General features: G+C 41.8%; 1 protein-coding gene across 6 annotated transcripts in view; it reads left to right on the top strand.

Annotated features, from left to right (window-relative positions):
- The window catches only part of ZNF521 (zinc finger protein 521), an 865,909-nt gene extending 851,331 nt beyond the window's left edge, over positions 1-14,578 (top strand). For all 6 annotated transcript variants that reach the window (XM_081562746.1, XM_081562747.1, XM_081562743.1 and 3 more), the window contains one exon: positions 13,763-14,578. In XM_081562746.1, the coding sequence (XP_081418872.1) occupies positions 13,763-13,792 (30 nt within the window). In that variant the 3' untranslated portion in view covers positions 13,793-14,578. The remainder of the gene's footprint in view (positions 1-13,762) is intronic.
- Positions 14,579-17,880: the final 3,302 nt, after the last annotated feature.

The following is a 17,880-nucleotide window of genomic DNA, read 5'->3' on the forward strand; positions in this document are numbered from 1 at the left end:
AGAGTGGGGGTGGAGTATAGTTCTGCCATTTGAAAACCTGAAAGATTCTGGAACAAGAAGAAATGAGGGGCAAAAGGGGATCCATGGATATCTAAGACCACAAAGTTCCATGTAGGATGAGAGATGCACTTAGTGTTCCTGATTTCCTCTCTCCTTGAGCGCACTGGCTAATCAACAGGGGTGATTTCAGAGGAGGAGGATTTAAAACTTTCTCCAGTACACACAAACATTTAGGGAAAGGGGAAAGGAAAGGGAATATGCAAGAAAAAAAAAAAAAACAGCACCAAACTTGAGTGCAGAATTATTTCTCTTTTCTCCAAAGGAAGATTTTTTTTTTTTTAATTTAAAGTGAGAGACATCCAAATAGAATTGGGCTTGTGAAATATTTGTGTTTTGAAAGGATTTTCTTAGAATTTAAAGCAAAGCCTACTTGGGACTCCTTCTAATTACATTCTCCATGCTGGAATATGAGCCCTCGGGGACCCAAAGATCAAAGGCAAACATGAGGAGTTTCACCAGTAGAACCCAGGCATGCATGTAACTTCTGGCTCCATGGCACATGGTCATGCCAACATCCAGTGTAGGCATGGGTGTGTACATGGGCACATAGGCACACACACACACTTATCCTTCTGAAGCTTAATTGTGGAAATTATTGGGCCTCCCTGGTGGCTCAGACTGTAAAGAATATGCCTGCAACGCAGGAGACCCAAGTTCAATCCCTGGGTCAGGAAGATCCCTTGGAGAAGGGCATGGCAACCCACTCCAGTATTCCTGCCTGGAGAATTCCATGGACAAGGGAGCCTGGCAGGCTACACTCCATGGAGTCACAGAGTCGGACACAACTGAGCTACTCTCTCTCACACACACACACACACACACACACAGAAATCAATACATTGTCCTCTCCTAGTTCTATTCTTTGTATGTGTATTTACTATAGCACATGTCCTAGTAGACAAGTATTTGGTGGCTTATGATGAGGAAAGATTGTTTTCTGTTATTCTTCATGATTTATAACATGTTGACTTACTCTCACTGTGAGTTTACCTCCTAGACAGCGTGGCAGTGTTTTTAATAATAAGAAATAACACATACAAGGAAGTGGCATTTCTTTTGCTTTTTATCCAAGTTCAAGACACTATTTTTCATAATTATTGGGAATTGGTTGAAGGGAATCCTTGTCCATATCAAGTGGAAAAGCAGAAGAGTTCTTGCTTCCTCCTCCTTCCCACAAAGGTTACCCTTTGAATATAAATTACTATGCCTTGTGCTTCTCCCATTCTAATCAGATGACCTTTTGCGCCTGGTGGACGAGAGTTTAAATCCTAAGCCTGCCAGTCAGTTTTTAAATCAATGCCCTGTTCCAACAGCTTCCAGGTACATAACTTTCAATGGATTTCAAAAACAGAAGTGAAATAAGCAATGCGGGTGGAAACTTGCCACTGATGGTCAAACAGCCCAACCTGACTGCAAGATCTTGGGCCAAGTAGTGTGATGGTGGGTCACTTCGCTAACTGAATGCTTTACCAGAAAACTTCTGTGATTCCACATCTAAGAGAAAAGGGAGGAGGAGGAAATATGTAACATTTGCAAGAGGACATTGCTCAGCAATTATCAATTTAAGCTCCCATACTTTGCCGCTAATTACTACACGAGGCTGTTGAATATTTAACAGAAATTTGTTTAATTGTGTTTGACTAGGTGGGGTGCTGGGGTGGAGTGGGGGGGTGGGTTGTGCATTGAATGTAACTTGAGTATCCTGAGTCAGTTGTGTGCACCCAGAAGCCAGGCAGAGAGGAAATTTGTATTCGCACAAGATGAACACATTTCAGTGTCAGCCAAGCCTTCTTTTTCCTTCCTTCCACAGATTTATTTATCTTTAAGGTATCTAAAATTAGAGCACGAAGAAGGGGCATTGTTCACGGATGTAAAATTGGAAGGAGGTCATTCTTAACCTTGTTTACAGATGTTCTAGTTTAGAAAGCGCCAGTGTGATAAATTAAACATTACAGGGGGAAAAAAATTAAAGCTTAGCAACAACTGGCACATGGACACATCTGTCTGTGAAGCACTGACTTAATCCCTGAATATCTTATTAGACTGTATTGCCTATCAAAGCCTTCTGTCTCACAATACACTAGGATCCTGCAATTCTAGAATCTGAGCAGAATCTTTAAGCTCTGGATTCTCATTTTTGCTGGCTTCCACAGTTGGATTTAAATTTTCTGTTTGCTCCATGGATGTAAACAGGTTGCTCAACCCATTGTCCTCTTTTAAAAATAAACTTTGTACTTTTAATGTATCTCCCAGTTGCCCTTTGCTCTTTTTAGCCTTTTCTTCCAGTTCGGCACCTTGTGTTTTTTTTTTTTTTCCTCAACGTAGTAGATAGGTCACGCTCCTATCAGTTCTTTCAAAATTGGAACTTTCAAGCTTGTCTTATATGCAAAATAGATAGGAGTCAGCTAGCCACTGAACTCCCAGCATCATTTTTAAGTGAGAAATAAGAAACAAAACTGTTACCAAGTTAATGTTGGGCATGTATGACCTGTCAGCAGCATTTGTCTCTCTTTGAAGCTGGTGGACCATAGTGGCTTGTTTTATTTCTCTGAAATATTTACTTGTCAAAATACTAGACATTGTTCTATATTAGCAATGGGGTCATGGCATGCTTTTAAAAATGCATCTTTACTTAGGTTTTTGAAGACTCACATTAGACTCAGGCTAGACTACTTTGGTTTCTTTGGTGGCTTGGACGGTAAAGAATCTGCTCATAATGCAGGATACTTGGTTTTGATCCCAGGGTCAGGAAGATGCTCTAGAGAAGGAAATGGCAACCCTCTCCAGTATTCTTGCCTGGGCAATCCCATGGACAGAGGAGCCTGGCTGGCTAAAGTTCATGGGGTCGCAGAGAGTCAGACACAACTGAGCAACTAACACTTGAACTTTTCAGGCTACTTTAGGTGGGTATTCTTGAGATATTGTTCACCACCATTGGCTTTCCCAGCACACATAGTGAAAATAAGCTGTGTTTGAAGTGACCTTCATCTCCCTGCCCAGCCGGATGGGTCTCCAGCCCCCCAGGGATCAGTCACCCCCGACTCCGAGACTCTCAGCCTGACTCCTGCTTGCCTTCCCCCTGGAGCCTGGCTCCGTCTTCTAACCTCCTCTTCCTCATCATCTCTCCAGCACCAGGCAAGCGTGACTCCTTCAAGAACTAAGCTCAGGAGATGAGGTGCCCTTTCTCTATAATCCATGGTACCTGGTGCTCCTGTCCCTGGTGAGTGCCCTGATGGTGAGCATCTGTCTGGGCTCCACAGTCAGCCCAGCCCAGGGATTAGAACAGAGGAACCCATACCACTCACCAGCTGCTTCTTCACAGAAGCCAGTTCAGCCATGGAGTAGCTATAAGACCTTGAAAGCTGGCTTAAACTCTCTGGGACTTGATTTCATCATTATGAAATGGGATGTTGGAACAGATGCTGCTAGAAATCATTTCTTTAGTCCTCTGAGGCATCACTTACGTTGTTGACTCCTGCTGTTGAATCTCGACCAGCAAATGAGGGATGGTGGCTCTGCAGTTGTTCAGAGTAAGGAGTTGTTTCCATAGCTTAAATATTAATTTCCACAGCTTAATGTTTTGGTCCTTTTATACTTTATTGTATTGTTCTCTTGAGAGTCCCTTGGACTGCAAGAAGATCCAATCAATCCATCCTAAAGGAGATCAGTCCTGGATGTTCACTGGAAGGACTGATGTTGAACCTGAAACTCCAATACTTTGGCCACCTCATGCAAAGAGTTGACTCATTGGAAAAGACCCTGATGCTGTGAAGGATTGGGGGCAGGAGGAGAAGAGGATGACAGAGGATGAGATGGTTGGATGGCATCACCAACTCGATGGACATGGGTTTGGGTAAACTCCAGGAGTTGGTGATGGACAGGGAGGCCTGGCGTGCTGCGATTCATGGGGTCGCAAAGAGTCGGACACGACTGAGCGACTGAACTGAACTGAATATTTCTAAAACAGCATTTATTAAGTGTCACATGTTCCACCTTTGTTCACTGATGGCACATGGAAAGTCTTAGTAAATTGCTGAATGAGTGGTTGTTTTTGGAGAAATGATTATTCGTATAAGCAATGCCACTTATTATATATTTCAAACAGTCCTTTTCATGATTTCTCTACAAATGCCCATTCTCATCATTGACCATATTTTTATTTTATTTTGTTGTTGTTGTTCAGTCACTAAATCATGTCCAACTCTTTGTGACCCCATGAACTGCAGCATACCAGGCTTCCCTGTCCTTCACTATCTCCCAGACTTTGCTCAAACTCACATCCATTGAGTCAGTGATGCTAGCCAATCATCTCATCCTCTGTCATCCCCTTCTCTTCCTGCCATCCATATTTCCCAGCATCAAGATCTTTTCCAGTGTGTCAACTCTTCGCATCAGGTGGCCCAAGTATTGGAGCTTCAGCATCAGTCCTTCCAATGAATATTCAGTATTGATTTTATGGCTACGTTAGGTCTTAATTGTGTCATGTGTTATCTTCACTGCAATGCACAGGCTTCACTCTGCTTGTGGCGTGTGGGCTCCACAAGTTGCTCCCTGGCATGTGGTATCTTAGTTCCCTAACCAAGGATCGAACCCAGGTACCCAGCATTGGAAGGCAGATTCTCAACCACCGGTCCACTAGGGAAATCCCTGAACATATTTTTTAAATGCCATGCAGTATAGTTCCATATGGTATATATGTGTCTCTTTTGCCATCCTTTTTTTTTTTTAATTTGATGGGGAACAGATACCACTGAGACTGAAGACTAGCTTGTGTCCTCAAGCAGGCATGGCAAGTTCAGTGTGTTTTCAAAACATTGTAGGCATTGGTCCTCAGCTGCAGGTGATTTTTTTCCTCCATGGGATATGGCAAGGTCTAGAGGTTTCTGAATCTTTGCAACCGCATCGACTGTAGCCCACCAGACTCTGTCTATGGAATTCTCCAGGCAAGAATACTGGAGTGAGTAGCCATTCCCTTCTACAGGGGATCTTCCGGACCCAGGGATCAAACCTGGGTCTCCCGCAATGCAGGCAGATTCTTTACCATTTCAAGCACCAGGAAAAAGGTTTCTGGCTGTCATGACTGGAAAGGTGCCACTGTCGTATTGTTGATGAAAGCCAGGGATACTGCTAACATCCTAGAGCGCAGAGGAGCAAAGACTTGTCCCTCCCAACAAGCCACTACTGCTAAGGTTGGGAAACCTGGTCTCCCTGGCCTTCCATTTAATTTGTAGGAATCTCTCTCCTAGAACAAAGCAACTGAATCACGAATTTTTGTATAATGACTAAGAAACTGCTTACTCACTTGTCTTTTGGGTTTCTTTGGATGAGACAGAAGAACTTTCTACTACAAATACATAATCAAGAAGGCTTCTGAACATAAACCTATAAACATGTCAATGTCCACCTGCTTCAGAGTTATCTCAGCCCGACCTTTTCTAGGCTTTTGTAGCATGAATGTCCAAAGGAAAAATACAAAAAAAAGAAAAATGTCCTTCAGTGAGGTTTATTAGAATGTGAAATTGTTTCCTCTGGGAGGTGTGATGGAAGCTTCATTGCTAAGACCGTTAAAAACTAGCCCAGCATGTAAACTTCACAAAATGATTTTTGTCCAGCAAAGGGACAAATTCAATAACCGAATAGTCCTTTTCTGTCTTTAATATCATATATTTTTCTGATCACTTCTGATGATGCTGTTTCACCTTTTGCTTTAATATAGCTTAGTGTCACCCAGAAAATGCTTTGCAATGTCAGGCCAAGCCCATGCGAACTGTTAAATGTCAAAAGAAATGCATCAGTGTCTCTCTAAGTTCATTGTGATGACATTACCATATGAAAAAATAAAGAGGGAAATTCTGTCAGTGCAAACATGATCGTAAATGCAACATTCATGGCATTAAAGAGAGAGAGGCAAAGCATATCATGACAGATAGTTTGAGAAATTCCATTGATGTTTATCAAAATACAAGAGTAGACTTCATTTTAGTAAATTCTACCAAAGTGAAAACTGTGAGTCAGCCACCTCGGTCATGAAAATCCATTTTATGAATATATTTTTTACTTTGGGAAATATTATATATTTGTCTTTTAAAGAATATTCATTAAAAGTATGTTGTTGTTATTGTTTATTCGCTAAGTCGTGTCCGACTCTTTGTTTGCAGCCCCATGGACTGTAGCCTGCTAGGCTCTTCTGTCCATGGGGTTTCTCAGGCAAGAGTACTGGAATGGGTTGCTATTTCCTTCTCTAGGGGATCTTCCCAACCCAGGAATCGAACCGGCATCTCCTACACTGGCAGGCAAATTCTTTACCACTGAGCCACCAAAATGTATCTCACCAAAATGCACATGCCCATGTATAGATTCCTGACCTTTATCAGGTAGGGACCATGAAAACACAATTACCCCAGATTTCCTCAGCTAAGAAGTATATAATTTGTAGACAAGAGAAACCTTGGGATGGTGAAATGGGAGTCTAATTGGTATTGTGGATGATTTGGGTGATTTTTTAGAACATTCTAATGGTACTTACAGAGCTGAAGTCATTCACTTTTAATTAATTTAAAACTATGAGTCCTTTTTGTAATTGTGTGGACTTTGAAAATGTTAATTTATCGCCTTCACAAATCCTGTTAACCTTATCAAGATGTTTAAAGGCTGCCCTTCGCCACTGTATTTTTACTCTAAGCAGTGAGGGGAGATCACCCAACATCTTCTCTCCATGAGCTGGCTACACTCTTAAAACTGTTTTACTAGCAAACAAAATAGGAAATAAAAAAAAGACAGAGGGTGGAAATGTAAAAATCTTGATTAGAAAGTATAATTTAATAGAACATGTATCGAACCAAATGTATTGATTAATGTAGAAGATATAGTACTTATATTGATTCAAACCAGAGATTTAGTACTAAAAGCTCTGAGCCAAAAAGCTGTTGCAGATTGCTACAAAAGTCAGTTTAATGCTGTCCTTGAGAGTGCCTTCACAAAGAATTTCTTCTAATGTTTGAGGACTAGGTAGAATGTGGTATATGTCAGTTTGATCCCGGAGGGTTTTATTTTGTACTCTAATAGCTGTTACGAGCCTACATTATATCCAAGGAGTAATTTTCCTTAGGGGTGCCCAGCTCGCTTTGTGTCAATATTCTAGCATTTTAAGTCACGTACAGTATATGCTTCTGGGAACAGGGAAGGAGCCAGCCAGACTCATAATGGTCTGCATTCATTAATAAAGGCAGAGGCTTCTGTCCCTCCATCGCCCACTACAGGGAGGCTTCTTTGGCCTTCAGGGACCCGAGCAGACACATTTAAAGAAAGCTTTATTTTGAGTGGGCAAGAGATGAAATGTAGGACTCGCAGGCATTTCCGAAGTCAGCTATATGCCCGAGCACAGGGGTGACCTTAATGGGTCAAAGAAGAATGCAGGTCAAAAGACTTATTATCCAGCCTGTTGGAAACCAATTGCTTTTGTTTAAAAAAATAAAAATAAAAAATAAAGCAGTAGTGCTTAAAGGTGGATAATAATGTAGAATTCTGTTTGCAGCCTGTAACTGCACGACTGTGTTTGTGTACTGAGATATGCTTCTAGAAAAATAAGAGCATACAGACTATGATAGTGTTTACAGATAAAGGTCCAACCCTGGTGATAAAAGGAAGGGTAATATAATTAGTTAATCAGCAATGATTGATTACGGATGCTTGCATTCTTCAACTAAAGAAAAAACAACATGCCGCCGTGGAGCTGTCACCATCTGTTGAAAGAAACAGCTACATTTAATCTTTCTATTTCTTTTATTTCTTCCCGCCTTGCATTGTTGCAAAGCCACAATTGCCTGCTATTTCATCTGGTTGGAAAACATCTCATTTAAATTGAATACAACTCCAGTTTAAATTCAGGATTCTAATGGTGTGGTGAATTAGTGGAAAGCTTGTTATTTTCTTTTTTCATTCCTTTTTAAAATGGCTTTTTCTTAGTTTTAAAAGCTTGTCAGAATTTGAGACAAAGGGCTATAAATAGACAAGTCACAGTAAAAATGATTAACATCTTTGAATCAACAGATCTCACAAAACTTCCATTCATAGCTTTTATTTTTATGACTGTTGCTACTTAATATTTTGTTGATGCCAACAGAAGGCTACAAAGCACAGGCTACGAGACATCATCTCTGCCAAAATACTGGCCAAGCGAGGGTGATCCATGAGCACCACTTTTGGGGTGGGGACTTAATTTTTCCACCCTGAGAAGGTAGATGGCCCCTAGTTTTCCTCTGGAGCTTAACTTCATCGTTTTTATAGGTGCAGATATTCAAATTCACATCAAGATCGCAGGCAAATGGGATAGTTTGGCCAAGGTGAATAGTTATAGGGGATCGTGGGTTTTTATTTTTATTTAAAAATATTTTGCTTGGATTGCATTTTAAATAGGATTAAACCGTTTGACCAGTAAATGTGGTCAGCTCTCAGAAAGAGAGAGGCTGAATTAATCATGTGTTAGTGTGCCAAGCCCAAAATGAGAATTCCAGTCTTGTAAAATGAAAGGCATCTCATATTTTAAAAAGAAATTCATAGTGCTAGAAGGGAATTTTTAAGGTCCTCATCTGTTTTTTAGCTTTCTAAGTTTAATTTCAGGTTTTAGAGGAGAAAAAGATAGAACAAACTCCTTCCAAATGGGGCCCTTTACAGTAAAGAGAGTGGGGATTTTTTGTGTTCTTTTTGTTTTAAACCTGGCTATTAAGGTATCATATGTAGATGGATTGTCTTTTAAGCGTTAAGGTGTGTTGTGAATTTAATTTTTTTTAACACAAACCCCTCTCGTGTAAAACAACTGTTCATAACTGGGATTAATGGTTTGCAATTTTCAGTTACTTAGACATGGGGTCTCCAAGAGATGGCTTTTTGCAGAGTACAATATGGCTCTCTGTGGGATTACAGAACTTTTCTTCTCTTCCTACTTCCTTTTCTGTCATCACCCCTCCCCACCGGCGTCGATGCTGCACTGATGTTCTCCTCGATTATGTAAAACACTTTCCCTTCATTGGAACAGATATTTTTTCTCATAACCTGTCATTGCATTAAAGTACTTTGGGGACTGTGAATTGCTGTGTAAAATTGGTGAGATTACCCACTGCCTTGTTCTAGTGTAGTGGTTTCCTCCAGCCCTAAAGAGCAGAAAACTCGTACAAGAGAAGGCGACTCGAGGATGGCCTGGCAGCATTTGCTCTCCTCTGCTTAGCCCCGTCCCTGTTCTTGCTGCAGGGTTCACGGCGGGCTCTGTGGCGTGGCTGGCCTGGCCAGGAGCACCAAGCACCAGGCACCTGCCCTCTCCTTGGGCTGAGCACTTCTCTGGTCTCGGTTTCATCTTTCCCACTCACTTCTTGTCTCCCTTTCTGAAAAATGTTGTCTGTGATTTTAAAAACACACCCAGTTAGGCAGAGGGCTCCCAAGAAGCAACTTCTTGTTTCTCTTATGGGTGGATCTTCAGTGAAGTCTGGAGACGAACACGCCATCTTTCTCTCTAACCCCTAATCGCCAACCCAGTAACCTGTGCAGCTCAGACACCCATTCCTTCCTCCAGAAAACGAAATCAGGTCATCTGTATTTTCAGTGACTCAAAAGTACTGTGGGGGAAGGGGAAGAGTCATATCTCAGGGATCCTCCAAGGTGGTGAGGACAAACCCTTGAGGACTGGATCAGAATCAGCTGAGTTTTTTTGTTTGTTTTGTTTTCCATGCAAATGTGCCACATTTCTGGGCTTCCCAGGTGGCGCAGTGGTAAAGAATACACCTGCCAATGCAGGAGACCTAAGAGACACGGTTTCTATCCCTGGGTTGGAAAGGTTCCCCGGAGAAGGACATGACAACCCATTCCAGTACTCTTGCCTGGGAAATTCCATGGTCAGAGGAGCCTGGTGGGCAACAGTCCATGGGGTTGCAAAGAGTCGGACATGACTGAACACACACACCCACACCCACACCCACACCCATTTCTCACCTTGAGAATCACTGACAGTGATGAATGCCATGCCTAGGGATGGGGGTTGGGGGTGGGGAACCCTGTTCTCCCCTTCAGCCAATTTAGAAGAAAAAGAGCAAGACTGACAATGAGTGACCTCAGTGGTATGCAGGTATCTCCACACCGAGAGAACTTTCTGCCGTCACCATCTTTCATGCCAGATTTCCCATTTAGACGTTATTTATATTGCAGCTCCTTATTTTTGTTGAAGCTTGCATTTCACAAGCCCTAGCCTTGTCCTTCTCTCCGATGATTTATATTCTTCTCTCTTAATATGCAAAGCATAAATCCTTTATAGTAGCAACTTCAATCTGTTGCAATAAGTGATTCATATGTAGTTGTTCATTTCTTTGCACCTCTGAAGAGACGTGTATAGCTTTGGTTTAGGATGAAAGCATGCAAGAAACAACTGTTGCCAACTATTGTGGCCAATTTGTGTTAGGTTTCTGTTTTGCAGTTTCTCAGTATAGATAGGTAGAAGAACACTGGAGAGATTCTAATATAGCTTCCTTCATTAACCTCTAAAATTCAATTGAATGTGGAATGTCTATAGTAAGCAGTTTTTTTTAATCATTTTTTTAGTTAGTTATTTGGCTGCACTGAGTCTTAGTTGTGGTATGCAGAATCACTAATTGCAGCATGAGGGGTCTAGTTCCCTGACCAGGGATCGAGCCCTGGACCCCCTGCATTGGCACTGCCACTGAACAGCCAGGGACATTGCTAAATATCTTTAAATAATGTTATTAAATGGTGTTTTGTCTTTTTTTTACTTTGTGTTTGAAAAAGCACACATCCTCCTGTCAAAGTTCTACCATTTAGATAGCTATTGTCACAGCTTCTTGTACTTATTTTCTTAATTTTTTTAAATTAAAACTTTCGGTAAGATCAGTCTTGACTATGAGATAGCAAAATGTATGAAAAAGTTTAGACAGATCGTTTTGAGTAATTGAATGTTTTTATTGTTTATAACCTCTTTGATCATAATTATGTTGATATTTAAGGGGATAGCAATGTTTTCTTAGTCTCATCAGTTTTTTGATTATCCTTTATGTCTACTTTTGGAGAAAAATAATTTGCAGAACTATTTATTTAGAATCAATACAAAGGAAAAAAAGTGAAAAGTGACGCCATGGATGGTAATCTGCCAGACGACTCTGTCCATGGAATTCTGCCTGTGATATAGGAGAACCAGGTTCGATCCCCGGGTCAGGAAGATCCCCTGGAGAATGGAATGGCTAGTGTTCTTGCCTGGAGAATTTGCTGGAACGAGGAGCCTGGCAGGCTATAGTCCATAGGGTTGCAAAGAGTCACACATGACTGAGCGATTAACACTTCATTTTCACTTTTTTCCTTTGTATTGACTCTAAATAAATACTTCTGTGAATGATTTTTCTCCAATAGGCAGACATAAAGGGTCATCAAAATACCGGTGAGACTAAGAAACATTACTATCCCCTTAAATATCAATGTAATTATGATCAAAGGAGTTATAAACAATAAAAACATTCAAAGTGCATTGTCTAAATTTTCTCATACATTTTGCTATCTCAGAGTCAAGCCCAATCTTACAGAATTTTTTTTTATTACCCTTTATGTCTGCCTATTGGAGAAAAATAATTTGCACAAATATTTATTTAGAATCAATGCAAAGGGAAAAAAAGAGTTGCCATAAAACTGGTCTGCTCCTGTATGGACTTTTAGGCTAATATTGTTAAAGAAGAATAAAAAAATCCAGCTCATCTTTCACTAAATTAATAAAAATGGTATGTTTTAAATAAAGGTGAGTGAAATAAAGTCATTATTTGTTGTCCATATTCTTATAAAATGGACTTAGTTTGAAATAGGGAACAGAAGGTCTGGGTCATTTTCACAAGACCCCTGTCTCCCTCACTGGTGCTGTCAGCCCCAGCTGGGCAACTCAGAGCAGCCAAGCCTCTGGTCTTTCACCCTCTACTCACTGGGCAGGCATTTGACTAGTTTCCTGGGGAAATGAAAAGATAACAAAGATCTCGAAGACAAAGCCCTCTGCTGAAAATTTTCATAGTGCCTCCTTACCCACAAGACCAAGTCTGAACTCCTTAGCCAGGTACAGAAGGCTCTTCAGAATCTGGCCACAAACTTCTCTCTACCTTCATTTTTCATCCACATTCTTGGTTCTGGACAATCAAGAAGATTCCAGCCAATCTGAATGAGCTGCAGGTCCACAACCTACTTTGTGTATTCTTGCTTCACTGCCTTTACCCACGAGGGTCTTTGGCCTGGAGCGCCCGCCCTGCATCCCAAATGCCTCTTCGTGTTTCCAGCCTCAACTAAAATGTCCTAAGCTAGGTCCACTGCAAAGCCTTCCCCAAAGGCCAGGCCAGGTTAGGTGTGTGTGATATTCCTGTGGTCATTTCTAATATATTCCCACCAGGTGGCTTTTTCATTATGTGCCCATGTGACTTTCTTGAGTCCGTGAGCACTCTGAAGACATGAAGGCTAGGACCATCCTCCTTCCAGTGGCCCTTGCCTAGCTGGCCATTCATTTGACCAGACCCTCTTTGCCAAGTGCTGCGATGCCGGGGGTTGTGGCTGGTGGTAATTCAAGTATTCAAGAGCTGCTTGTGAGGAAATGAATAAGTGGATGAAGACCAGAATTACGGACACAGGGAGAGAGCCAGAACTGCAGATAACCAGAAGACAAGAACTCAGCTGCATATGATATAAGCAGTATTAAGGACAATGGGAAATCAGAGATAGAGGAAGCGGTCTTGGATGGGATGAGCATGGAAGTGGTCAAACTTGGGGACAGACCTCAGGATTCTGATCAGAAGGGATGAGGGGAGGGGGTTGATGGGGAGAGGTGGGAAAACATGGCTCAGGGAAGGCACAGGTGGGGTCATCTCCAGGTGTTTGCTCTGATTGAATGTCCTGTGGGTCTATGAACATCCCCCACGCAGGCCACAGGCCCAGGTCCAGAGCCCGCCCACCCAGTGTTCACCCTCTGGGCCTGGCTTGTGGTTATAAGTTGCCCGAAAGCCCAGTTTCCCCCTCACAGTTTGGAACCGGGATGTTGGCTCAGGAAGGGGACGTGCTGTGTGGATGGAGGGGACGCCACCAAAGTACAACAAAGGCTGCACCTACTGGGGACTGGAAGGGGGCTGGTTTCAGGCTTCTGTGATCTGCTTCTGCACCAGGTGGGGACCCAACCCCGAGCCCACCACCAGAAGAAGAGCTGGAGGTGTTTCCTTCCCCCTTTGTCAGGTGTCAGCCAGGCAGCTCTTTTCCATAAAAATCTATATTTAGGGATGGATAGGGCCTCTGTTGTTAAGATGTTCACCTTCTAAGCATAAGTCGGACAAAAACGTCTGTAATCAATGGAAATAATGCACAGATAAATGTAAATGTTAAAATAATGTTACCCTGGTGTTTGACAAGAGGCATATGCTGATAAGAAGAGATGGTGGAAGGTGAGGGGGGGTCTCCTGGGGAGTGAAGCAGAGTCAGAGAAAGGGAAGGCCCCGCCCCACCCCTCCCTCCTGGCTCTCACTGGGGGTGGGGAGGAGTCAGCCCCCCCAACCCCGAGCCCCCATTTTTCCGGACCCAGAAACAGTTTTCAGGTCATTGTGAATCAACCAGCATTTACAGATACTTGGTTTGATGAAAATATGATCACTTAAGGTTCTTCTCTCCCCCCACCCCATTTTCTTTCTCATTACAGAACCATACGATGACCCAACACAGCAGTTAGTGCCAGCACCGTCTCTCAAGGAGAATGACTTTTGTGGCACAAAAAGGGAACATGTTTTACTCTTTGCACGAAACTTTCATTGTTAATGTATATTATTCAGAAACATTGTATTGTACCATAAGACTTGTATTATCAAAACTGTTGGATGTTCATGTGTTTGAACTTTTGAGCACCGGATAGACCCCCTGTATATAAAGTGTCTCACATGTATTATGTCGTCTGATACTAAAATGGTCTTATAAAGACAAGTGGACTTGGGCCCTATTCAGGCAAGATTTAAAAAAAAAAAAAAGAATGTGAGCAAAATGGCTTAAGAGAAAATATTTTCAAGGAAGACAGATTAAAACAACCCAGTTACACGTGAGACTATATTTGGACTTCCTTTTCTTAACACTTAAGCCTAGAATTTCTCTTTTTTGGTATATCAACGGTTAAACTCAAGACTATTTTTTATTGTTGAAGATTCTTGCAAAAAACCATGAAGAGATGTTCTCACAGAACCCCACAGCTGGGTAAGGCCCGTATATATATTTGTAAGCCTTGCAATGTGACAGGTAGCATCACTATATATGCAATAGTTGTTATGTAGACTGTCAAAGAATTTTTTTTCCTGGATACATTTGAAGCTTTGAGTGTTCAAGGTTTTCCTTAATGATTTCACACAGCCAAATTCTTGAATCAGTTGAACTAACCTGTATGTTACTGTTATTAATGTTTACTCTGCGGTCTGAACCTGGAGATTACTGGAATTGTTTTCCAAGAGGAAATAAATTCAGTTTACCATTAGGTATGAGTGTATGTGTGTGTTTTCTTTTTCTAGTTACTTTGCCATTAAAAAAAAAATCTAATTGCACCCCTGGAAATGAGTTCTGCTCGTGAGACTATCCCAGGCACAACCTCAATCATATTTAACCTTTCCACACTAGGCCAAAAGCACCTAGGAGGAGATTCATCACATGGCATAGAGAAGGCATCAGACCTAAAGTACTTATTCCTCTCACAGATCCTACCAGGTCACATTGTACTGGAGGATTTTGACATCACAGATGGATGTGATGGCTGTTTTCTGCATAATTTGCAGCCCAATTCATGTCATGCTGTGCAAATCTGAACTCAAAGTAGATGGCTGCAATTTGAGAGGCAGTTTGGCTTATGTGTACTTAAGAAGCAGCTTTGTTCATTCAGAAGACAAAGCACAGAGCAGGGAGCCGGGAGCCTGTAAACCTCGCACTGGCCTGGAGCGTGGCCTCTCGGTGTGGTCTTCTGCACACCACCCACCTCCAGGCCTCGGTCCCCTCGCCCAGGGAGGTGACGTGGACTGGTCATCAGCCTCCACACAGGCACGGGGTGTCTCTGCAAGACCGCTGACACCACGCCACAGCTTGCCGCAAAATGGGGAATGAAGAGGTGCTCTTGAATTTCAGAGGCTTTTTTGAGGGTGGGGACAGAAGAGAATCACCATGCATCCATTGAGCCCTGATACATCTTGACTCAAAATCGGTGAGTATAGATGATATTAGTGGGCAGCTTTCATCCACCTCCTGCTTCAAATACTTCACCCACTGGGACTCTTTCACCCTCTTTGAAACTCTGACAACCTCAAGCAATTCTTTAAACCGTAAACAAGCGAGAGAATCTTCATGACAGTTTTTTTGATGGAGAAACTAATGCATGGACTTATTCACTTTATTATGACCAACTGTCACGAGGGGAACCATGAATAAAACCCAGATACCAGGTATAAGCCTCACCCCATAATCTGTGTCAAAGCTTAACCTCCATAAGGATCACCTGGAGGGCTTGTTACTTCACAGGGTAGGGTGCTGAACGGACACCTAGAATTGCTGAGTCAGTAGACCTGGGGTGGCCTTCAAGAGCTGACAGTTTTAGGATGTACCCAGCTGGGAGCTCCTGTTCCTGATGTAGGGGCCACACTTTGAAAACCGCTACTCTACCCCATTTCCAAATGAGTTGAGTGCATTGAATGAGAATAACCATGCAGAGTGCCAGCAAATTATGCTACTTATTTTGTTTCCAATAAAAAGACAGTTTGGTCAAATTTTAGGATCACTTAGAAACAAGTACCTCCTGGTGATTAATGTACATGTGCTTGCCAGAAGGTATCATGCACATGTGTTTAGTTTTTTAATGCTAGGAAAATCTACATCTATACATTTCACAATGGATTGCCAGCATGCTATTTAATTAAAAAGCTTTTTCACCAGCTACATAAATAATGAAGTACGCTGAGAATATGCAAGTACATTCATAATTAAAATACTCCGCTATATTTAAAAAAATTAAGATCTCTGGTCTATTCAAGGATTTTGCATTTAAAATGAAATAGCCACACTTAATGCTGATATTTTTAAAAGCTTTAAAACCTTGGGTTATTAATGAGTGGGTTATATTTTACTAAAGGAAAGCAGGTGATGGTATTTATCCAGGGATGAAGCCCAAGTTGCCTTTAACAACATCACCTCTGAGACTTTCCAAGCTGCTGGTAAACAGCAGGGGTTGGACTTCTTAAGACGCAAAGGAGACTGAGGCTTATCATTCTAGAGGCCATCACACGGCTGGCCATTGAGTTCCTTCAATACAAGCAAGGTTCAGTCACTTCCCAGACAAAGCCGGAGGCCAAAGAAATTGACTCATTACCCCATAGGCCTGGCTGATCCTCCAGTGACAAGGTCATTCAAATTCAGCAGGCTCTTCTTAAAACCAACCATTCTTTGGGTCATAAATACTGAACAGTGCATGGAACAGTCATTCCCTCCTGCTTGTTACCTTGTTTATGTTTATTTCCTGCTTCATGCCCTAAGAATATAAGGCAACTTAAAGATTAACACAATGTTAATAGGAAAAGCATCATCTTGGGGCTTCCCTGGTGGTTCAGTGGATAAGAATCTGCCTGCCATTGCAGGGGAACAAGGGTTTAATCCCTGGTCAGGAAGATCCCACATGCCAAGCAACTAATTCCATGCACCCCAACTCCTGAGCTCATGTTCTGCAACAAGAGAAGCCACTGCAATGAGAATCCTGACCTCTGCAATGAAGAGTAACCCCCACTTGCCATTACTAGAGAAAGCCCACACACAGCAACAGATGCAGCACAGCCATAAATAAATAAACAATTTTTTAAAAGCAGCATCTTCAGAACAGTGAAAACACAGTAGAGTGATTAGCTTGTTTTCTGCTTTAATTTTGCTTTGAATGCATTCTTACATTGGCTTTGAGGTTCCTGATAGCAAACAGAAAGAAAGGATTATACCAGTTCATTATGAGAGATTTTTTTCCCTAACACTTAATTCCCAAAGAAATTTCTCAACGGTCTTCTATGCAGTCGAGTGGCCAACACGATGACCAGTGTTCCTGATCCTAATTTTATGACCTCATGCAGTGGCTGTCATCTGGAGGAATACGGCTTCATCCATAGGCAGAGGCCAGAGATGCTGCTAAATATCCTGCAATCCACAGGACGGGTCCTCAGAACAAGGAATTAACAGCTGCCAAAGATCAACAGTGCCAACGCTGAGAAACGGGTCTAATGTCTAGTGTTCTGATTGTTCAAGGAACTTTTTACATTAGCATCATCTAGAAAACTTTTTAAAAATCTATTACCTGCAAGATTCATATATCTGAATAACATACTATGGAAAACTCCAAAGAACTTGTTAGCCTACCCCATATATATGTATATACATACACTCTACTGTCTGAGCCACAAAGGAAGCTATACATATATAGAGAGAGGTATATATTTATATGCCACATATATACACATATATGTGTGGCATATATATATGTGTGTGTGATATATATCACACACATATATATATATGTGAGGTATATGTGATATATGATACATACACATATATATATATATATACACACACACACACACACACACACCACACTGTGTGGCTTGTGGAATCTTAGTTCCCTGATCAGGGATTCAACCCCCTGAGCCCTGGCAGTGAAAGCACCAAGTCCTAACCACTGGACCAACAGGGACTTCCCCTAAAAAACTCTATTCCTGAATCCCACCCCTAGAGAAGCAGACTTAATTGATCTAGAGTGCAAACGTG

Source organism: Giraffa tippelskirchi, chromosome 14 (assembly GCF_054371585.1).
Source record: "Giraffa tippelskirchi isolate mGirTip1 chromosome 14, T2T-mGirTip1v1.2.pri, whole genome shotgun sequence".
NCBI lineage: Eukaryota > Metazoa > Chordata > Mammalia > Artiodactyla > Giraffidae > Giraffa > Giraffa tippelskirchi.